The 19519-nt window shown below is 45.6% G+C and overlaps 1 protein-coding gene across 3 annotated transcripts in view; it reads right to left on the reverse strand.

Moving 5' to 3' along the window:
• The window catches only part of LOC137159574 (neuroendocrine protein 7B2), a 74460-nt gene that overhangs the window by 37279 nt on the left and 17662 nt on the right, over nucleotides 1-19519 (reverse strand). For 2 of the 3 annotated variants that reach the window (XM_067558041.1, XM_067558040.1), the window contains exons 1-2: nucleotides 5672-5940; nucleotides 4083-4315 (exon numbers count right to left, since the gene is read on the reverse strand). In XM_067558041.1, the coding sequence (XP_067414142.1) occupies nucleotides 4083-4308 (226 nt within the window). In that variant the 5' untranslated portion in view covers nucleotides 4309-4315; nucleotides 5672-5940. Of the gene's footprint in view, nucleotides 1-4082; nucleotides 4316-5671; nucleotides 5941-19519 lie in introns of those variants that run through there. The other variant, XM_067558044.1, reaches the window with a different exon arrangement.

Here is a 19519-nt window from a genome sequence, read left to right on the forward strand (position 1 = left end):
TGCTACAGCCGCAACAGCTGTCAGGCATATTAAATCTGTATTTGCATGTCATGGCATGCCAAGAACAGTAATAACTGACAATATACCACAGTACAAGAACTGGGAATTCCTGGACTTTGCTAAAATGTACAACTTTCATCATGAGACATTTAGTCCCAGATTCCTCAAACCAATGGATTAGCTGATCGTGGAGTATGTATAGAGAAGAACTTACTCAAAAAAGCTATGAATGCAATGAAGATCCATATTTAGCACTACTCAATTATAGAGCTACCAATGTGGAAAGTCACCTGCTGCATTCCTCTACAACACATGTATAAATACTCAAAATAAAAGATATGGGACAAAAACAAACGATATGTAAGGAGAGCGTGATAGTAAAAAAAGACTGTGACAGTACAAACAGATGAAATATTACAATAAAGGAGAAAGACCTCTTTCGCAGTTAAAAAACGAAGAGTCAGTGAAAATTTGTCCAAATGGGCACTGGCCAGTCAAAGTTACAGAACTCAAAGAAGAGTCACTTCGCTCAAACTCAATGATCACAGATGAAAGCAAAATCTTACGAAGGAATGGTAAACATCTGCTTAAGACCCCTGACAACTTGACCTAGATAAGTGAAGTAAGAGAAGACCTACAAGTTGAAAACAATTCACAAACTGACCCTGTTATTGACAAGGAGACTGAAGAGTCTGCAACAGACAAGGACTTCCCTAAAGAGGTTTTGCACTACAGCAGATCAGAAAGGTTGCTGAATGCATGAAGAGACTAATCAAGACATGTTAAGGTTGTGTTAAAGCAACATGAAGGGTTGTTAAATTAGTTATTATATTTGTTATAGTTTGCTAGTTTAAAATAATACTGTTTTAGTTCAATCAGAAATTTAGAAAGGGGTCTAAAAAAGGAAAGATTTGCTGTAGAACAAGTTCTCCAGGAAGTATAGAGATGCCGCACTTCCTGCACACTCTTTATGCAGTCTTTGGGGTTTCCTGTGACATGCTTCCTGCTGGGACCAGAAACAAAGAAGACCAGGTCAGGGCAACCACAGCTATCCAGAGGAGTAGAAAGTTTCTCTCATTCTGTAAATAGTTCCTGTTCATAATAAAGAGTTTATCTGGATAGTGGTCTGCTCGTCATAAATATACTACATTACCGTCCAATTCTTAAGTTTTCAGCCATTTTGATTTTATGAATTTTTCACCTGTGCAGTGTACAGCTACAGCAAGGCATGTATCTATGCCATGCCAAGAGTCTTAGACCACTGTGATATCAGAGCTAATGCAACCTATCACCACCCTTAATCTACATGTAATTCGCATACAACAATTTCATTGATTATTTGAGAGCGACTGCACAGATGGTAGATTACTTGGCCTACCTGTCATGCTCATGTGACATCATGAGGTTTTGGCTACTAGCCCATGATAATGTCCCTGCTATACTGAACTCCCTGCCCAACATTTTCTGTATTCTTTGCCCAACCTATTTTAACTGATTAATTAGGTGGTTTTTATTAGAAATAACACAAGGCCTTTAGAGATTAACAGAGCAAAACAAATAAGATATGTAATGATTTAAATCAAGAAAGATATTTACGTCTCAATTCCAGAACTATATATTCTATTATATTGTCAAATTAGCTCTGAATCTTAACTTAAAAAAAAAAATTCCTAGTTACTCCCATCTTCATTCACCAAAGTACAGGCTTGATAATTATCTAACAGACTTTACCAGAAGAAATGTTTGACATGAATATCCGATTTTAAACATATATTTTAAATTCGAAGGATATTGTTCATCTTAAGGGGATTTGTTGTTTTTGCACCAAAAAAAAAAAAAAAAAAAAAATCAGTAATATTTATTTTAGCCACTTTCACCAAAATTAAAAATAAGATAGCAGTTTGGCATTTTAAAGTCAATATGAAATACTAAATTGCACTAGCTGTGCTACAAGACCAAACTGCTTTGCTGATCTAGAAGGTATTTTAAATGGGATGTGGGAAAGAAAGAAAGTGGGTTTGTGACTTCTTTATTTTACTCTTTCTGATGTATGAAGAAGAAAGAAAATCTTGAAAAAATTCATATGCACATTAGAAATGCAAGACTTGTCTACCCTATTTTCACAGGTAGCCTCTATGGATGACTAGAGAACTAGAATAACATCTCCAGTATACAAGAAATCAAATATGAACAATTGGGAGAAGGGATTTTTAGTCAGTGAGTTTTAAACTATTTGTTTTTGTTAATTCCAGTGTAATTCAAAGGTAGTGGCAAACAGCTGGGAAAGAAAATGTCAGTTTTAAAGATAGATAAAAATTTCATCATCCCTGTAATTAAGGCCTAAGACTCTCCAGTTCTCTGGTTGTCCAAGAAGAGGAGATTTGTTCTTCCTCAAATTCCCAAGGCAAAAAAACAAGTAGGGGAACAAAAACAAATTCATAAAAAACAACATTAAAAAAACCAAACAGCTCACCTACACACCCTTTCAGGGGCTCTCAATACATTATAAAGAAGAAGAAAAAAATGATAGACCCAATTTCCCCCCTTTCCCTATTACAAATCATTTAAGTGGTTTGGAAAACTACGAGTTGCCTATAAAAACTTCACTAGTAGAGATACAAATGAGAGATCTACAAGTGGCTGTTAAAAGCCCACAATTAAATGTATTCTTCTACTCAGCCCCTATACACTCAACCATACTTCATCTGATTGGCTAGGGGATTCCTTTAGATAGCTATGACAAGGAGAGTCAGCATGGAAAAAATAGTTGTGTTCAGCATTTTTGACCAAAAAATAGCATCAAGCTATGGCAGAACACTTGGTTTTGACCTAACTCTAAGAGAGAGCACTTCTTTCCCCCCCCCCCCCCTTCCTTTTCTTTCTTTTTTTTTTTTTTGGGCCACAATCAAGGCTTTATTTTTCCATTGGCTCATCAAACCACATACTAATATGTCTTTTTCATACTGGAAATTCTACATTACATTATGAATACGTATACTTTTGACCATTAATTATGAACCGTGAAACAAAAACTAGTATGTTACAGCACAAATCTTCATAAGTTTCACCATACTAGTGTATTTTAAATACCTTCAAATGTCTTGCGTATTATAAAAGAAATCCTTGAGCCAGATGTTTCAGATGGTTTGCACAATTAAAGAAAATTGTGATTCAAATGAAACTTCTCACCTAAATCAGAACAGAAATGTAGGCCAAACCTTTTGAAAAGGAACAAAGGTCAAGTTCTGCTCTTCAGTGACAAACACGGAGCTGCAGGTCAGGATCCTCAGCCCCAACCAGTGAGGGGGATCCATGCAATAGTTTTTGGGCATTATCTCAGGATATAGAGAATGGTGGATGTGACCTGCTTCTCCCCACTACATAGGGTTTTGAGTCACTGGCTTCACACTGATGGAAACCCACTTATCACCCACAGCCCACCTTTCTAGGGTGAGCTGCAAAGAACTCCCAGGGACACAGGAAAAGTTCATCTGTGTAGGGTCTCTTCTGCTTTTATCTTGTGTGTCACTACAGAAAGTTTTAAACTGTTTTGGGCCATAAGTGCTCCTGTAGAAAGCAACAGAATTTTGTCCTACAGAATGAATTTGCTTCACACAAAAACATAGTAACAAATATACAGACAGGTGATTAAATAGAATCAGTAAATGGAGGGGACTATGTATGTTTAGAGGTTACATGCAGCAAGCCAGGCATATCACAGTAGGGCAGGACTTTGTGAGAAACTCCCTTTTTCAGCCATTGTACGTCAGATATCATCAAGACAATATTACTTGGTCTCCAAAGCAGGTGCACATAAACCTCCACATTCTCCTCTTGTCAATGCACTCTATAGATTAGCACCACAGTTAGCCTCAAAAGAGAGGGTAATTACAAAACGGAGGCTAGATTTAGGAATTAAAATCAAGGAACAATAAAGGCCCAGGCTGGAGAACTGCATAGTACATGATTTTTGCAAGTCTACAGGGAGCATTTGCATACACATAAAACAATTGTAAACAGCCTGAGGGCAGCAAGAGAATGAAAAAAAACCCATAATACAATGTAACATAAGAAATAACTACCTTCAATGCTCTGTGGACCCACTAGATTCATAGCCTGGTGTGCTGGATATTCTACGCGGGGTCTGGCAATGCCCAATTGTTCCATAACCCCATGAAGGAGTCTTTGAATATCTGCTTCAGAAACTCTGTCTGGGGTCCTTGGACTGTGACTAGAAGCCAAAGCCAATCCAAACACTAGCAAAAAGAGCATGTTATAAAGCAACGTAGTTGTCATTCCGGTGGCCATTTCTAACCTGTGAAAATAAAATACATGAAACAGATGATAAATGATAAAGTGAGTAAAATACTTTATGCCTATCTCAAAGAACTTACCTAGTCAGCTTCCATTATCAGTTAAAAAATGTTCAGACAAGGAGGTGAAATTTTGGAAGAGAAGATTGTGGGAGTCAGTAATTAATTTCTGCATAGCATTGATTCATAGCATCTATTAGATTACCCTTCTGCCATGATAAAACAAAATGGACCCACTGATTCACTTTGGAAAACCAAACGGTTAAAAATTAGCAAGGTAACGTTATAATGCATGGTTCTTTCCTCTGCCCTATTTTAACTTAGTATTTTAAAGTATGTAATAAACTAAAGCTATGGTGGGAATACAAAGAATTGCTCAGTTTTGCACTGTGCTTTTCAAAGTTTACTCTTGCACTTGTTCTAAGAAATGAAATTCTCCCAATTTTTTTTTAAAAATGGGTTACACAACATTTTTATCTCCATCACGGATTGACAACCCATCACACATGCTCCCTCTTTGTCTGTTTCTTCGTTTTTCCTCATCTACAACAAACAGGCTTCATTTATGCCACTTGAATATGTTTCACCAAATGGCCGCTCCGCCTGCATTAGACGGACACAGAATCCAGTCATGACCACTTGTCATTCTCTTTATAAAACTACCTTTTAAACCTGTTTGTCCTTATGTCACAGAAAAATGGGTTTATTAGCATGCATCCATATTGATTATTTTAATGAAAGTCTATACTAAAGATTCTTGTGTGCAGCAATGCTTTGTAAGAACCACCGCTGCTTACAAGCAACATTTCCCCTGGGAACACTTTCCCTACTGTGAATTGTCAACACTCCCCATCACAGCAGCAGCCACTTAGGAGCGTCGTAGCAAAAGGACACCCATATGTTGTTACTAATGAGCGACTCCTGCATTATTCACTTGCCCTGCTTTTCCAGGCCAGAGACTTAATCTGATTCTCCCTTTACGGTATTTTTTCCCCCAATATAATGTGTACACAGTAAAATGACCTTGAGCTCTGAGATAATAATGACAGAGAAATCCCATCTAAACAAAATTTGGAAAGAAATCATCCTCCTCCTTTTGTGTGTGTGTGAGAGAGAGAGAGATCCTTGCAAGAAAAATGGAATCTTTCAGGCTACTGGCTAGAGAAGGAGCACATCTGCCTCCTTCCTCCTCTCCGGCCCCATTAGAATCCACATCTTAAAACCCACCCCAAAACAACCCTCTCCGCTTCTTCCCTCTGCAGAGCGGAGCAGCGCCGAGGTACACACCACCTGCCCCACCCAACCCCTTTCAGCCCGCGGGCAGCCTCGGGCGCACGCAGAAGATGCGCCGCACTCACCGCCCGGCGCTGGGGAAGGGAGGCGAGCTCTCGGCCTGCAGCTGCGGCTGGCTCCGGCTGACTGAAGCTCAGCGCAGAAGGAGGCGGCCTGTGGCTGGGACCATCCATGCGCAGTCACCGCCCCCTGCCTCCGCCTTGCCTTGTCCCTGCGGCAGGTGCGAAAGGAGGGTTGGCAGCATCATTTCAGCAAGAAGCTGCCGCAGGCAGCAGGGGAACCGACCAGGCATGGCGGGGCCAGTCCTCCCCTGGCCACACACACACATAGCCTGGGCCCAGAGGCTGTGCAGACAGCGCGTGCTCTGTAGATACGCACACACATCCCCCACCCACAAGAGCTGACCTCCCCCAGTTGCCTGGCCAATCCCGTAAAGGGTGCCTACGGTTCTCGCAGCCATGACCCATAGTGCAAACAGAACACTAATGCAGTAGGTGAGACCCTGACCACACTAGACTGGGGGCTAAAGGGCAGCTTTTCATTTCACATGGCTTCCCGCCCCAGGGGACTGAAAGGGACACCCACCAATCTCCTCCTGGATGTAGCTGCAACCCATTCAAGGGATACTCAATTTGTTTTGGATAGAACGACCATTTTTGCTGATAAATAGGACAGGTAATCAGCAACAAATCGTGCCTAAAGGGAAAACAAGGGTAAGAATCACCCTAAGAAAGACTCAGAGCTGACTAAACAGATCTAACTGTAATGGTAAAGCAGATGGCAAAAGTAGCCTGGCAAGTGTTTATAGGATAACTCAACTACAGAAATGAGAGAGAAATAAATTAAATTGGACTTTCCCCAAATTCCCAATTAGTTTGGGGGGGTTTTTTTTGGACCAACCCTTGTTCAGAGTTTATTTCCTAGGTGTAACTGCAGATTTACAGGACAGTAATATAGTGACTGTTGATAGGAATGCTGTCCCGCAAGTACCTTGGCTAAGCAAATTGAACGCAATCACCAATCATGGAGAACATAACTGCCTCTGATTAAAGTATGTTTGCAGTGTTATTGTAACCATGGTGGTCCCAGGATATTAGAAAGACAAGGTGGGTGAGGTAATATCTTTTATTGGACCAACTTCTGTTAGTGAAATAGACAAGTTTTTGAACTACACAGAGCTCTTCTTCAGGTCTGAATAAAATAGCAAGACTGTACTAAAATGCAAAGAAAGATTTGGCTAAACAAAGACCTTTATAATTTATTTTTCTATTTAAAGAAGGGTAACTGTTTAGAAAGTGATTTTACAATGTACAGCAGCAATGTTACCTGACTTAAATGAGACAACTTTGGTGTTGACTCAGAGCAAAGAACATCTCCAAAGAGAACTAGCCTCAGCAGCTGTGCTCCACACTTCCAGTATTTTGTTTTGTTTTTAGAGATATACTTTGATCAATGCACTAATCCCCTCCATGGATCTTACCTTCAGCTGGGGAATTTTGCATATGCCTAACATGAAACTTTCAACAGGATATTTTCAAAAACCTTCTCTACCACTCTCAGTATCAGTAGTTGCCTGACTAGAGTACTTAAGCTAGGGTATGATGGAGAACTTTTTCCAGTTATTAACATTCTGCTTGGTTAAAGAAGTAAACTCACAAGTGTAAGGCTCAGAGTAATTCCTGGGTAAATATTAAAAGAAATTACAAATGACAAGAAAGTAACTGGTGGCAAATGGGTTTCACTAACACAGTGACAATATACTCCACAGTGAATGTAAATCTATGCCTTCTGCTACCTTCTGCAAGAGGGATATTTTCCAATAGTTAAATCAAACACATGGTTAGTAGGGAGAAATGAGAGGCTAAAGTTTCAGGAGCATGTCCTGCCTGAGCCCCAGAGTAATTTATGAACAAGGGGAAGATAGGCATTCAGTGGACTAAATCATGAGCGTGGTCCAATTTGGTAGGCATGCTTAAAGGCTGCTTACCAGCTCAGGTCCCATTCAAAATCAAGGAGGAGCCACACTCCTTATAACTTTTACCCCAACCGTTAGAGCACGCACTTGGGATGTGGGAAACCCAGGTGCAATTCCCCTCTTTGCCAGCAGAGGAGAAAGAATTAAGGGGATCTCCCACCTTCTACCTAGATACTTGGACTACATATGCTCACTCTCTCTGCCTCAGTGACTGTTTAAGTATATCCACAGTGAAACAGTCATTGAGGTGCAGAGAGAGAGAGAGAGAGAGAAAAGACGGTTACTTACCTTGTAACTGTTGTTCTTCGAGATGTGTTGCTCATGTCCATTTCATTCTGGGTGTGTGCGCGCCTCTGTGCACAGTTACCAGAATTATTTTCCCTTAGCAGTATCCATAGGGCAGATTCTTGTGCCCTCTGGAACCCTGTGCACATGCCACGGTATATGAAGTGCCGCCGACCCTGTGTCCCTTCAGTTCCTTCTTGCCGTCCACTCTGACAGCGGGGACAGGGCAGGTCATGGAATGGACATGAGCAACACATCCCGAACAACACTTACAAGGTAAGTAACTGCCTTTTCTTCTTTTAGTGCTTGCTTATGTCGATTCCATTCTAGGTGACTCACAAGCAGTATATTGGAGGTGGGCCCGGAGTTCACAGGTAAGCCGTTCACAGCACTGCTCTGCCGAAGCTGGCAGCGTCCCGTGCCTATTGAACGATGGCGTAGTGGGTCATGAAGGTGTGCACCGATGACCAGGTAGCGGCCCTACAGCTGTCCTGCATGGATACCTGTGCCAGAAAGGCCTCCAAAGAAGCTTGAGTTCTGGTGGAATGGGCTGTGATGATTCCTGGCAGAGGAATATTTGCATGCTCGTAACAGAACTTGATGCAGGAAGTTATCCAAGAGGAAATTCGCTGGGAGGAAATAGGTAAGCCTTTCATCATTCTATCTGCCACCGCAACGAGAAGTTGTGTGGTCTTTCAGAAGGATTTAGTCCGTTCAATGTAGAATGCTAAGGCATGCCTAACATCAAGCGTGTGCCACCTCCATTTCTCTTCCGAGCCAGGTGGTTTTGGAAAGAACACTGGAAGAAATATATCCTGGTTGGTTGTTATGAAATTGAGACACTACCTTGGGTAAGAAGGCAGGGTGAGGCTGCAACTGGGCCTTGTCCTTATAGAAGATCATGTTTGATGGCCCTGAGGTAAGTGCTCTAATTTCAGATACCTTTCTCGCCGAGGTAATTGCTACTAGGAAGGATACCTTCCAGGAGAACAACAACAAGGGATAGGTATTGTTAGGTCTGAAGCAGTTTTCAGCTAAACCGAAACCCACAGTAGTTAACAGTCACCCATATCAGACCCCAAGGACAACGGCAAATATAAATACCTGATAACTTGGAAGGCCAGATGCCCACTCAGTGATTCTGCCTCACAATGAGAACAGCACATTCCTTACACCCCCCTCTGTGACGTACCTTTCTATCTGTAAAAGATCCTCCTTCTCCACCCAGACCCCCCCTCCTGCCCAAATGTAGTCATAGATGCTTTGATGTAATTAGTGTCTCTCTGCACGTATGTTCTGTATCTGTCTTTATCACCCCTGTTCTTTCTGGGTGGAACAGTATCTGTATTTGTAAGTAAATAGATAAAGAATCTATTTACATTTCTTCTAAGTGATAAAAACCATATATAAGAGTCTCCTGTAACAACATGAATGTAAAGCTGTTTAAGGCAAACTTCCCAGTACCGTGAATAAACCCCTTCAGTATTATTTGTGCTGCCTGATTCTTGGGGAAAGAATCCTTTTTTGCTTCACAGTATCTAAGGGCTCAAAGGGAGGCCCTGTGAGCCTGGACAGAACTAGGTTCAGATCCCAGGGGGTGTAACGGGTCTCGAACTTGAGGGTAAAGCCTCTCTTTACCTTTCAGGAACCTAACTATCATAGAGTGGGAAAAAACTGATTTCCCTCGTATCGGAGGGTGAAATTCAGAGATGGCTGCCAGGTGAACATTTAAATGAAGCAATAGCTAGGCCTTGAAGCTTAAGGTGCAGCAAGTAATTCAGAATAGCCTGACTATGTCTGCTGGGGCAAAATTCCTTGGAACGCTGCCCACTAGGTGAACCTTTTCCACTTGGCAAAATACAATATCCTAGTGGAAGATTCTCTGCTGCCCATCAGGATTTGCTGAACCTGTAACAGACATGCCTGTTCTTCAGGGTTGAGCCATGCAGTCTCCACACCGTCACGGTAGAAACTCCAGATCCGGGTGCAGGAGCCAACCCCGATCCTGGGAGAGGAGATCGTGCCAACAGGGCAACTCTAGAGGAAGAGCAACTGACAACTCCAGCAGCGTGTTGAACCAATGCTGGCGGTACCACGCCGATGCAATCAGGATAATATCCGCCTCATCCCTCTTGACCTTTAACAGGACACTGTGGATCAATGGTATGGGTGGGAATGTGTACATCAGAGCTCCTGTTCACTAGAGGAGAAAGCAACCTTTTGTCGAGCTCGCAAATCAAGCATAACTGGTAACACTTCTTGTTCAGCTTGGATGCAAAAAGATCCACACATGGTGAACCCTACCTTCAGAAGATCATACTGGCCACCCTTGGGTGGAGCGACCACTCATGGTGGGGTAAGAAGGACCTGCTGAGGCAGTCTGCCGTGTTGTTTTTGAGGACCGGGAGGTGGGAGGTGAATGTTGTGTCGCACTGCAAAGTTCACACTGCCTCCTGGCAAAGGGCCAGTGAGCGAGCCCCTTCTTGTCTGTTGATATAGTATACTGCAGCAGTATTGTCCATCAGAACCGAGACTACCTTGCCTGTGACGAAGGGAAGAAACACCCCCCAAGCCAGGCGTATCGCCCTGAGCTCCCTGATGTTTATGTATATCTTCCACTCTTCCTGAGACCAAATTCCTGAGTGCTGTGGTTGGAGTTGATATGGGCCTGAAGCGTGTGACACCAAAGTGATCGAGGGAGCTAGCTCCTCAAACGGCATACCCTGCATTACTGAATGGGGGTTTTGCCGCCAACCCAGTGAGAACAGGATGTGGAGAAGTATCATGACCACTCAGTCCAGAGAGTGCCTGCTCAGGGCATATGTTGAAGCCAGCCACATCTAGAACGGCCTGAGCCTTAGGTGTGTGAACCTCACCATCTACGTGCAAGCCACCATAAGGCCCAGCAGCTGCAGACAAATCCTGGCTGTTGTGAGGGGGCAAACAAAAAGGCATGCAATGAGGTTTGACATGGCTTCGAAATGAGGCTGAGGTAGGAAAGCCCTGGCCTGAGTGGAGTCGAGAACCGTTCCAATAAACTCTATCCACTGTACTGGTGTTAACATTGATTTTTGTTCATTTATCAATAGGCCCAAAGGGTGACAGGTGGCACATACAAGATCTAAACTGTTCTGGACCTGAGACTGGGACCTGCCATTGATCAGCCAGTCATCCAGGTAGGGGTAAATCTGTATGCCCTGATACTTTAGATGTGTGGCCACCACTGTCATGCACTTTGTAAACATCCTCAGGGCGGAAGAGAGGCCAAAGGGTAAAGCCATAAACTGGTAGTAAGAACGAGCCATCACGAACCAGAGAAAACGCCTGTGACCAGGGAAGAATCCTGGTGAAAGTAGGAATCCTTTAGGTCGAGGGCAGCATACCGGTCTCCTGGATCCAAGGAAGGGATGATGGAGGCTAGGGAGACCATGCAAAAACTTCAGTCTCTTGAGATATCTGTTGGCACAACGCAGATCTAGAATGGGCCTGAGACCCCCTTTTGCCTTGGGGATGAGGAAGTACTAGGAGTAAAACCCTTTCCCCTCATGTCTGTCAGAGCTTCCTCTATAGTCCCCAGTCTGAGAAGACTCTCCACCTCCTGCATGAGGAGTTGCTTGTGACGGGGTCCCTGAAGAGAGACAGGGAGGGAAGAAAACTGTAGGACATATCCCGCTGAAATGATGCCGAGGACCTAACAGTCCAATATTATTTTGGCCCATTCAGACAGGAAGGGACGAGACGGCTGAGGAATGGCCAGGAAGGAGGATCCTGTTTTGAGACTGGAACACCATCCTCAAGTGCACCCTCAAAAGAGCTGGCACTGACCACTCAAGCGCCTAGAAGGGCCCAGTTGGGTCGCTAATGCAGAAGTCACAGTCGGTCGGCATCTCCTAAAACTTCTGTCTTTATCTTTTCTTCTGTAGGGGCCGTAGTTTGGGGCCTGATACCTAGGCTGTTGTTGCTGAGAACGGAACTGTCATCTCGAGGCCTGAGGTGTATAAAGGCCCAAGGAGCGCAGATGGCCTTCAAGTCCTTCAGACCATGGAGCTTGGTGTTAGTCTGGTCTAAGAACAGAGCGTTCCCATCGAATGGGAGGTCCTATATGGACTGCTGCACCTCTTGGGACAGACCAGTAGACTGTAGCCATGAGCACCGGCACATGGAGATAGCAGAGTCCGTGGATCTTACTGCCAAGTCTGCCACATCTGAGGCTGCTTGCAGAGGGGCTCTGGCCATTGTTCTGCAAGCTTCTAGGATGGGGGCAAAGTCCGGTGCATGCTCCTGGGGCAGGGTCTCCCCAAAGTGCTTGAGGGAGTCTCAAAGTTTATAATTGTACCTGCCCAGCAGCACTTGTTGGTTTACGATACGAAGTTGCAGGCTGGCCATTTAATAAACCTTTCTCCCAAATAAGTTTAATTTCTTATTGTCCTTATTTTTGGGAGTCGAGCTAGGCTGTCCTTACCTGTCTCGCTCATTCGTGGCCACCACTACTAGGGAACCTGGGGGAGGGTGTGTGAACGAGCACTCAAAACCCTTGGCAAGAACTTCGTACTTCTTTTCTGCCCTTTTTGAAGTTGGTGGCAGGGACGAAGGCGTCTTCCACAGGGCCTTAACTCACCTTAAGCACTCCTTTGTGCACTGGTAGGGTGACCTGGGCCAGCACCGCATCTGCCAGCACATTGAAGAGGTTGTCTGAGGTCTCCTTGAGCTCCTCTGCCTCTAACCCTAAATTCGAGGTCACCCTCTTAAAGATCTCCTGGTGGGCCTGAAAGTCATCCAGCGGGACTAACGGCCCTGTCGCGACCACTTTGTCTGGGGATCAGGAAGACAGTTGTGCTGGCATGGGAGGTGGCAGCAACTCCTCCTGTTGCCGGGGAGCTGATGCAGATGTCCCTTCTTGGGGCTTGGAATCCTCCTCCAATGCTGAACTGTGAGCCTCCTCTGGAGCTGCCAGCATGGATTGCTTGCCAGATGACCTGTAGGAGCATGGTCCTAGGGCCACCAGAAACCCCCAGGGATCCCAATACAGCCAATGTGCCAGCCACTGGCCCTGAAACCAACCAGGAACTGAAGGGCTGGAACCTTGCTCCTGTACCTTTAGCAGATGGCGCTGCCCAGAGCAGGTGGTAATGAGCTTGTCCTCCCCCAAGGAAAAAGTGCTCACTGCCCAACAACCATGGGGGGATGGTAGCTGACTCCCTTGTTGCAGTGCGGTGCTGCGGAGAGGGGGACCGGTGTCTTGACCGCCGAGTCCCGTGGGGCTGTGATGAATGCTGTCTCGGCATCAGGGAGTACAACGTCAGCGACCGGCGGTGCCACTCCCTGGATCGGTGCTGGGTCGATGAAGACCTACGCCGGGAGGATGATGAGCGTTGAAGATGAGCGACCCAGTGCTGGTGACCAATGGCAGTACTGATCATTCCTAGGCGAAAGCTCAGGCACCGATGTCTGGGTTCTGCACCGTGCAGGTATGGACGAACTCCTCCGTGCCAGAGACCGAGATTGGTACTGCTCTGATACCGAAGACCATCTCTGGCGATGACGCTTGGCCGCCGTAGATCGCCCAGGAGATGGGGATTGGGAACGTGCCCTTGGGGACCTGTGTCGTGACAGGGGCTCCCTCCGCAGTGACCTGGTCTGAGGGGATACGCACTGATGCTCAGGGGAGTAGTGCGCAGCCATTGGGGGGTCCCATTGCAGGCTTTTCCCTAGAAACCCGTGCCTTCTCCTTTCCCAGCACCGAAAGGGGCTTAGGCATAGGAGACAAAGGCAAGGCCATCAGGTCCCTTGCCGCTTGAAACGCCTCCAGCGTTGACGGACTGTAAGCTGAAGAGGCCCCTTTCTGCTTCCAGGAGTCGGGGGTGGTTCTCTCAGCAGGCTCATGGTCCTGGGTGATGATCTCCACTCCTGCTGCCCCTCACCCGGCCGGTACAATATGGGCCCTGCACTTGACCCTGCATCCCTGGTTTTCTTCGATGCGGGGGGGAACGGCCCCGGTCAGAGCGCTGTTTCTTCTGCCTCTTCTTCAATGAAGAGAAAGAAAACCAGTGCTGTGGTGGTTCCAATGCCGGTGGGGCACTCTGCACCAAAGCAGTGCTCAGCACCGAGATGGAGCAGAATTGGCTCTGAGGCTGGTCTCAGCACCGCTTCCCATCAATAAGGCCTTCTTACTCCTTCTGAGTCCTTGGCCTGAATGCCTTACAAATTTTACACTTATCCTTCCTATGTGATTCCCCCAGACACTTTAAGCAACTATCATGGGGGTCACTAAGTGGGAAGAGTTTGTTGCAGGAGATGCAGGGCTTGAAACCCGGAAACCGGGGCATGCCCCGCTGCGGGGCAAAGGTCCCTGATGGGACTAGAACTTACTAACCAGTTACAGTATTTAACTAACAATAACATTATTAAAAACTAACTAATGACTTCTTAAGGGAAAAGAATTGAAGCATTTGCGGTAGCAAACAACACAGTTCCAGCAACCGTCAGAGGCAGAAGGAAGGAACTGAGGGGGTGCAGGGACAGCGGCACCTCTTATACCATGGCATGTGTGCAGGGCTCCAGAGGGCACCAGAGCTGGTTCTATGGATACTGCTAAGGGAAAAAAGTTCCAGTAACCATGCACAGAGGTGCACACACACCTAGAATGGAATCGACATGAGCAAGCACTTGAAGAAGAATGACTATTGTCCAGTAGGACAGCCCACGTCCAGTCCTCCAGCGCCACTCAGACTTTCAGCAGAGCAGCTCAGCTTAAACAGGAAACTGAGGGAATTTCCCACCTCAGAATAGCCATAGTTAAGTGGTTAGTGCCCTCTCTTAAGAGGTGGAAGACCCTTTTTCAAATCCTTTTCCCCTTTCTGGTGGGGAGGGAGGGGAAAGATTGAAATTGGGTCTCCCACCACCCAAGCAAGTGCTTTAACCACTGGGCTGAAAGTTATGAGGTGGTTTCTAGCATTACCACCTCTTCCTCAGCCCATTTTGTGTGGATTGAGGCAGGCACCTAACTCATTCCCTCAAGAAGCAGCTCCAGGCAGCTGGGTCCCATTCCCAGCTCACTACGCAGATATATTGGCTTCCCTGCAGCCTGAACTTACACACCTGTCTCTGAGAGAGGGGTGGGGCTTTGCACACACCCCTGCTATCAGCATCTCCTATTGGCGAGGTTAGGCGGCGAGTGTCCTAACATGTAACATGGTGGCTTTTGTGGATCGCATTCGTAGGCACCTATATCTCCCCATTCATTGTATAGGGAGTCTAAGTACCTAACTCAGGCTTTGTGGATAACAGTATTCTTCCTCTGATTTTTCTAGGTGCCTAACAGGCACTGTGACACTCAGCATTGTACTACCTAAGTCCCTTTGTGGATCACTTAAGGAAAGTGTAAAACCTGGTTTTATGCTTACTTGTAGAGTAAGATGGCCACAATTAGCCCTCTTCACATAAGTGGCAACTTTTAAATAAGTCTATTCTTGACTACATTGCACCATTAATATGTTTTACTCCATGAACTTTCAAATGGTTCTTCAAAAATAATGGGCAGTTGTAAAAAGCTAGTTATGACTCAGTGTTACTGTGTACACTAATTAGCACAGTCAGTAAAGTAACACCACATGCATAATTTAGGTCAACAGCTGGTGGTAGTTTGGAAAGGGCCATTATATAAGTGCACTAAGTACATTCTGCACCCATGCAGGCCCACCTGGTCAGTGATTCCAGGATTTACATGGCAAAACACAACCACAAGAGAGAGATTTGAGTAGCAAGACTTGTGGAGTGAGGTATCATACCCAAGGATGCAAAGTACTAAGGAGGAAGATAGATACCTTATACAAGGCTATTTCTTGATTGGTGACCAATGGAATGGCAGAAGCCAAAGTGTACTTAAATCATAACTGGACAAATCAGAGCAGACCACAGTCCTGCAGTAGGGAGGGGAATAGATGCCTTGATTGAGAGTTTTCCACAGCCAATTTCTGTGATTCTATACTATTTTGTATTAAATGTGAAATTAGTGCATTCATTCTAATAGAATCCTACAAAACTCCATGTGAAATGGGCAATTTGAGGGATACTGGTAATTTGACAGTGTGACAGTAGAACTGTCCTAATATTTGTGGAGTATTTTGGATATTGAGATAAGAAAGGCCTTTGAGGTGACAAATGGATATTATCATGGCTCATAGAGCCTGCCCTGAAGGTCCTTATTTGCCTGTCCAGCTACAACCCGTTGATGGTTACACCTTAGATTAGTTGAGCATGGAATAATGCTGCCACAAAACTCTGGCAGTCTGGTTGCGAGGGCTGAGGTCACTCAGCCACCACAGCTGGAGGCAAGGCATGAATAGTGTCAAGATATTTCGCCACACTTCTATTGACTTTTTCAAATGTTCTTTTGGGGGCAGGGCATGTTGCATGGAATGTGCCACTTTTCCCCTAAACATGGGGAATTTGGTTCAGCTCACAAACCTTCACAAAGGTGATGATGTAGGCAGCTCCCTGCTCCTGGAATGGGACGAACAATTTAGCATCTATTGCCCCTGCAGGGTGGGGATCCCGTGGTCTCTCCCCTACTTACCATTCTGTTGTCTCTCATTCCTCGGTTTTTCCACATCCACTTCAAGCTGCTGCTGCTTTTCATGATCCTCATTTTTCATCACACTCCGCTAGTGACCTGGCCTCAATTTCCAGCCTCTGCTTCTCTCCATAGAGCCTTTCTGCATCTAGTTATAGCCTCCAACACCAGGGACTGGGAACTGGCCCCTGCAGACACCTGACTGCTATGGCTATTAGCTGCTGTTCTTAGGCTCTCTTGGACTCCTTCCTGAGTCTGGACCTCAGCTCTGAGCCTGATCATCTTGCTTCAGCCATGCAATCAGCTGCACCTTAATTTCCCAATGCTTAACTCTCTCCCTCTGCACAGCTCAGCAATGTCCTTCTTCGGGAGGTGAATATAGGCCACTTTCTTGCTGTTTCCTGTTTTTACTGCTGCAAATCACTTATTACAAAATACTCCTGGTGCATTGCGTAACCATCCTTTGCTACCAGCCACACCACAGGGGCTGGTCTATGCCTCAGTCTGTCACCAGTCTCTTGGGAGTGACCCCTTTAATGTGCCAGGCCCAAGGACCTATTCAGTTCTACAGGGGCAGGACCATGGCCTTCAAGACACGGAGGCTGGAGCTTTGGCACCAGCAATCCCTCTCTCTCTCTGGCTTCCTGCAGCTAATCCAGTCTCATGCAGGAGGCTTACACTGTATCCCTTTAGTTCTCTCAGAGGCAGAAGTTATGCCATTGCCCATGCTAGCCAAGCCAGTGCCATCAACCAAGCTGTGGTGAACTCCATCCCTGCCTCGGTCTCCTTGTCCTTTGCCCAGCTCAGAGCTTCCAGCATCCTCCAAAAGCCTGTTCTTTATTGTTCCCTGGTCAGAGCTCAGTCCTTTTTCCTCCTGGCTTGGACATACCCTAAGGTGGTATGGGTGGGAGCAGGGAGCACAGGGTCCCCAGTGTGGGTTGGGGGAGCATAGAGGAGGAGAGCACAGAGGCCCAGTAGTGAGGGGGGTGGGGGAAAGAAGCAGAGGGTGCCCAGTACTGATGGTGGGAAGGAGAGGGAGAGCACAGGGCACCTTGTGGTGGGGAGTGCTGTGGCCTGGGGGGGCCGTGGGGTGGGAAAGAGGAGTCAATTTCCAGGTAAGAGAGAGGTAAGGGTATACACAGGGCTGTATCTTGAAGGAGGGGAGCAGTGTATGGGAGGAGCAGCTGCGGGGGAACAGTCCCTGGGGCAAGGATTCTGAGGGAGAGGAAGCTGAAGAAGGGTGGGGACTAGGAGCAGCTAAGTGGGTCTTAAGGTCCATTTGTCCTCAGAGAAGCAGGGAGCACCCTCACCTCTCCCTGGGAAGAGACTGGGGACAGACCCTCCTGGTCCAGAGCCATCATGGTCACTAATGGTTGCAACTTCAAGGACAGCTGTGTGTCTGTGCTGTGCTGCCACTTCTGCTAGCAGATGCTGAGCTCTGCTGCTGGCCAACACACAGATCAGCCTGTTTTCCACTCACATCCCATGCCCCAGGTAAGTCCCTTTCAGCTACCACCAGCTGGCATCTCAACAGCTGGCGAATGCTACAGTCATGCCCAAAGACCTTACTCAATAGGAGTCCCCCATTGTGTTAGGTAACATACAAACCATTAGAAGTCCCAGTTCTTCTCCCTAGAGATCTCAATCTGATCTTTATAATTCCATATGGCAGGCACGTAGTATTAATCCCATTTTACAGTAATGGGAACTGAGGCACAACATCCAAACACTGAATGGTACTTTAAAATATATATACACACATACTTCTGTTTAAAGGCTAGTTATTTTCCAGAAGGCTTTTAAACACAAACATTACAGTGACTGAGTTTTGCAGTTCTCACAGGGGAATATTTAAAACCAAACAGGTGCCTCAGTAGCCCCTGGAATCACGGTTAAAGTTGCCCCCACTTCCCAAAATCTGACCTGGCACCCTGAGAGCAGACAATCCCTTTTCTCTACTATACAGCAATGCAATGTGTAGGGAGAAACTGAAGCACGCAGGCTTTGTAAAAATGTGACAAAACATTCCCACTTCACCACAGTTGGGTTTTAACATCTTCAGTGCACCAAAGACACAGCTTCATAGCAGCCGCTAAAGCAATAAATTGCCTGTAAGTAGCATTTGACTGAGTAGGACACATACAAGGCATAGAGCTAGATAAAGCAAAAATGGCTAGGTGAAGCAACCAGATAATTGTGGCAAATACAAATCTGTCCCTTTGAAAGTGCAGATACCAGGTCATTAACAATATGGAACAGCACTGGGTTTTCCATTTATATAGTCAGAATATTGCAACTTTTTCACTGACCTCCCTAATGTCATATTAAATGTGTATACATCTCCCGCAAAACACTCCATACCCAATATACATCATATTTAAATATCCTCCCTTTGCAACAAACCTCTCATTTCATTTTTCTAGAGCTATTGGGGGTGGGGCATCGCCATATGTCCCCACTCTCCCCCCCCCCCCGGGTATACAGTTTAACCCAATTATGATGTGATTTATACTATTCCATTCTCCCCACTGGTTTCCCAAGGGTTCCCATTAAATGCCTCCTTTTTTTTGCACTCCCATCAGGCTCATGGGGACTACCTTGGTTGCATTCCCTCCCAGGGTATTATAGTAACTAATATGCATGTGCCAGCTCCACAAGTTGGGGATGTTTTTGCAAGCATTGATAGGTAAGGGACAGCACCATAGTTTTAAACTGACAGCCATCATCCTGACCATGCATCTCATAACATTCATTAACATTATCTAAGCATTTGCATTCCTACACCTCTCCCCTATAAAACAGTATGCTTCTAGGGCAATCGCTATAAAGACCATTAAGCTTTGGAACTCACTCTTCTCCACAGGCTGAAAGAGCCCAAATCTGTTGAAGTTTATGGCACAGGGAGAAACCTACCTATTCTCCCTGACTTTTAGAGAGGATGGGGATTTTTCTTTGCCTATTTTCTGCCTGGCTTTTTGGTGGTTACAGGTTTGGTGAAAGCAATAGACCTGTACACAAATTGTGTTTTTAAATATAGTCGAGAGAACAAAGAACTGTGGATATGACTTTTTTTTTTTTAAA

This window comes from Emydura macquarii, unplaced genomic scaffold (assembly GCF_026122565.2).
Source record: "Emydura macquarii macquarii isolate MOO-44397 ecotype Brisbane River unplaced genomic scaffold, CSIRO-AGI_Emac_v2 contig_1876, whole genome shotgun sequence".
NCBI lineage: Eukaryota > Metazoa > Chordata > Testudines > Chelidae > Emydura > Emydura macquarii.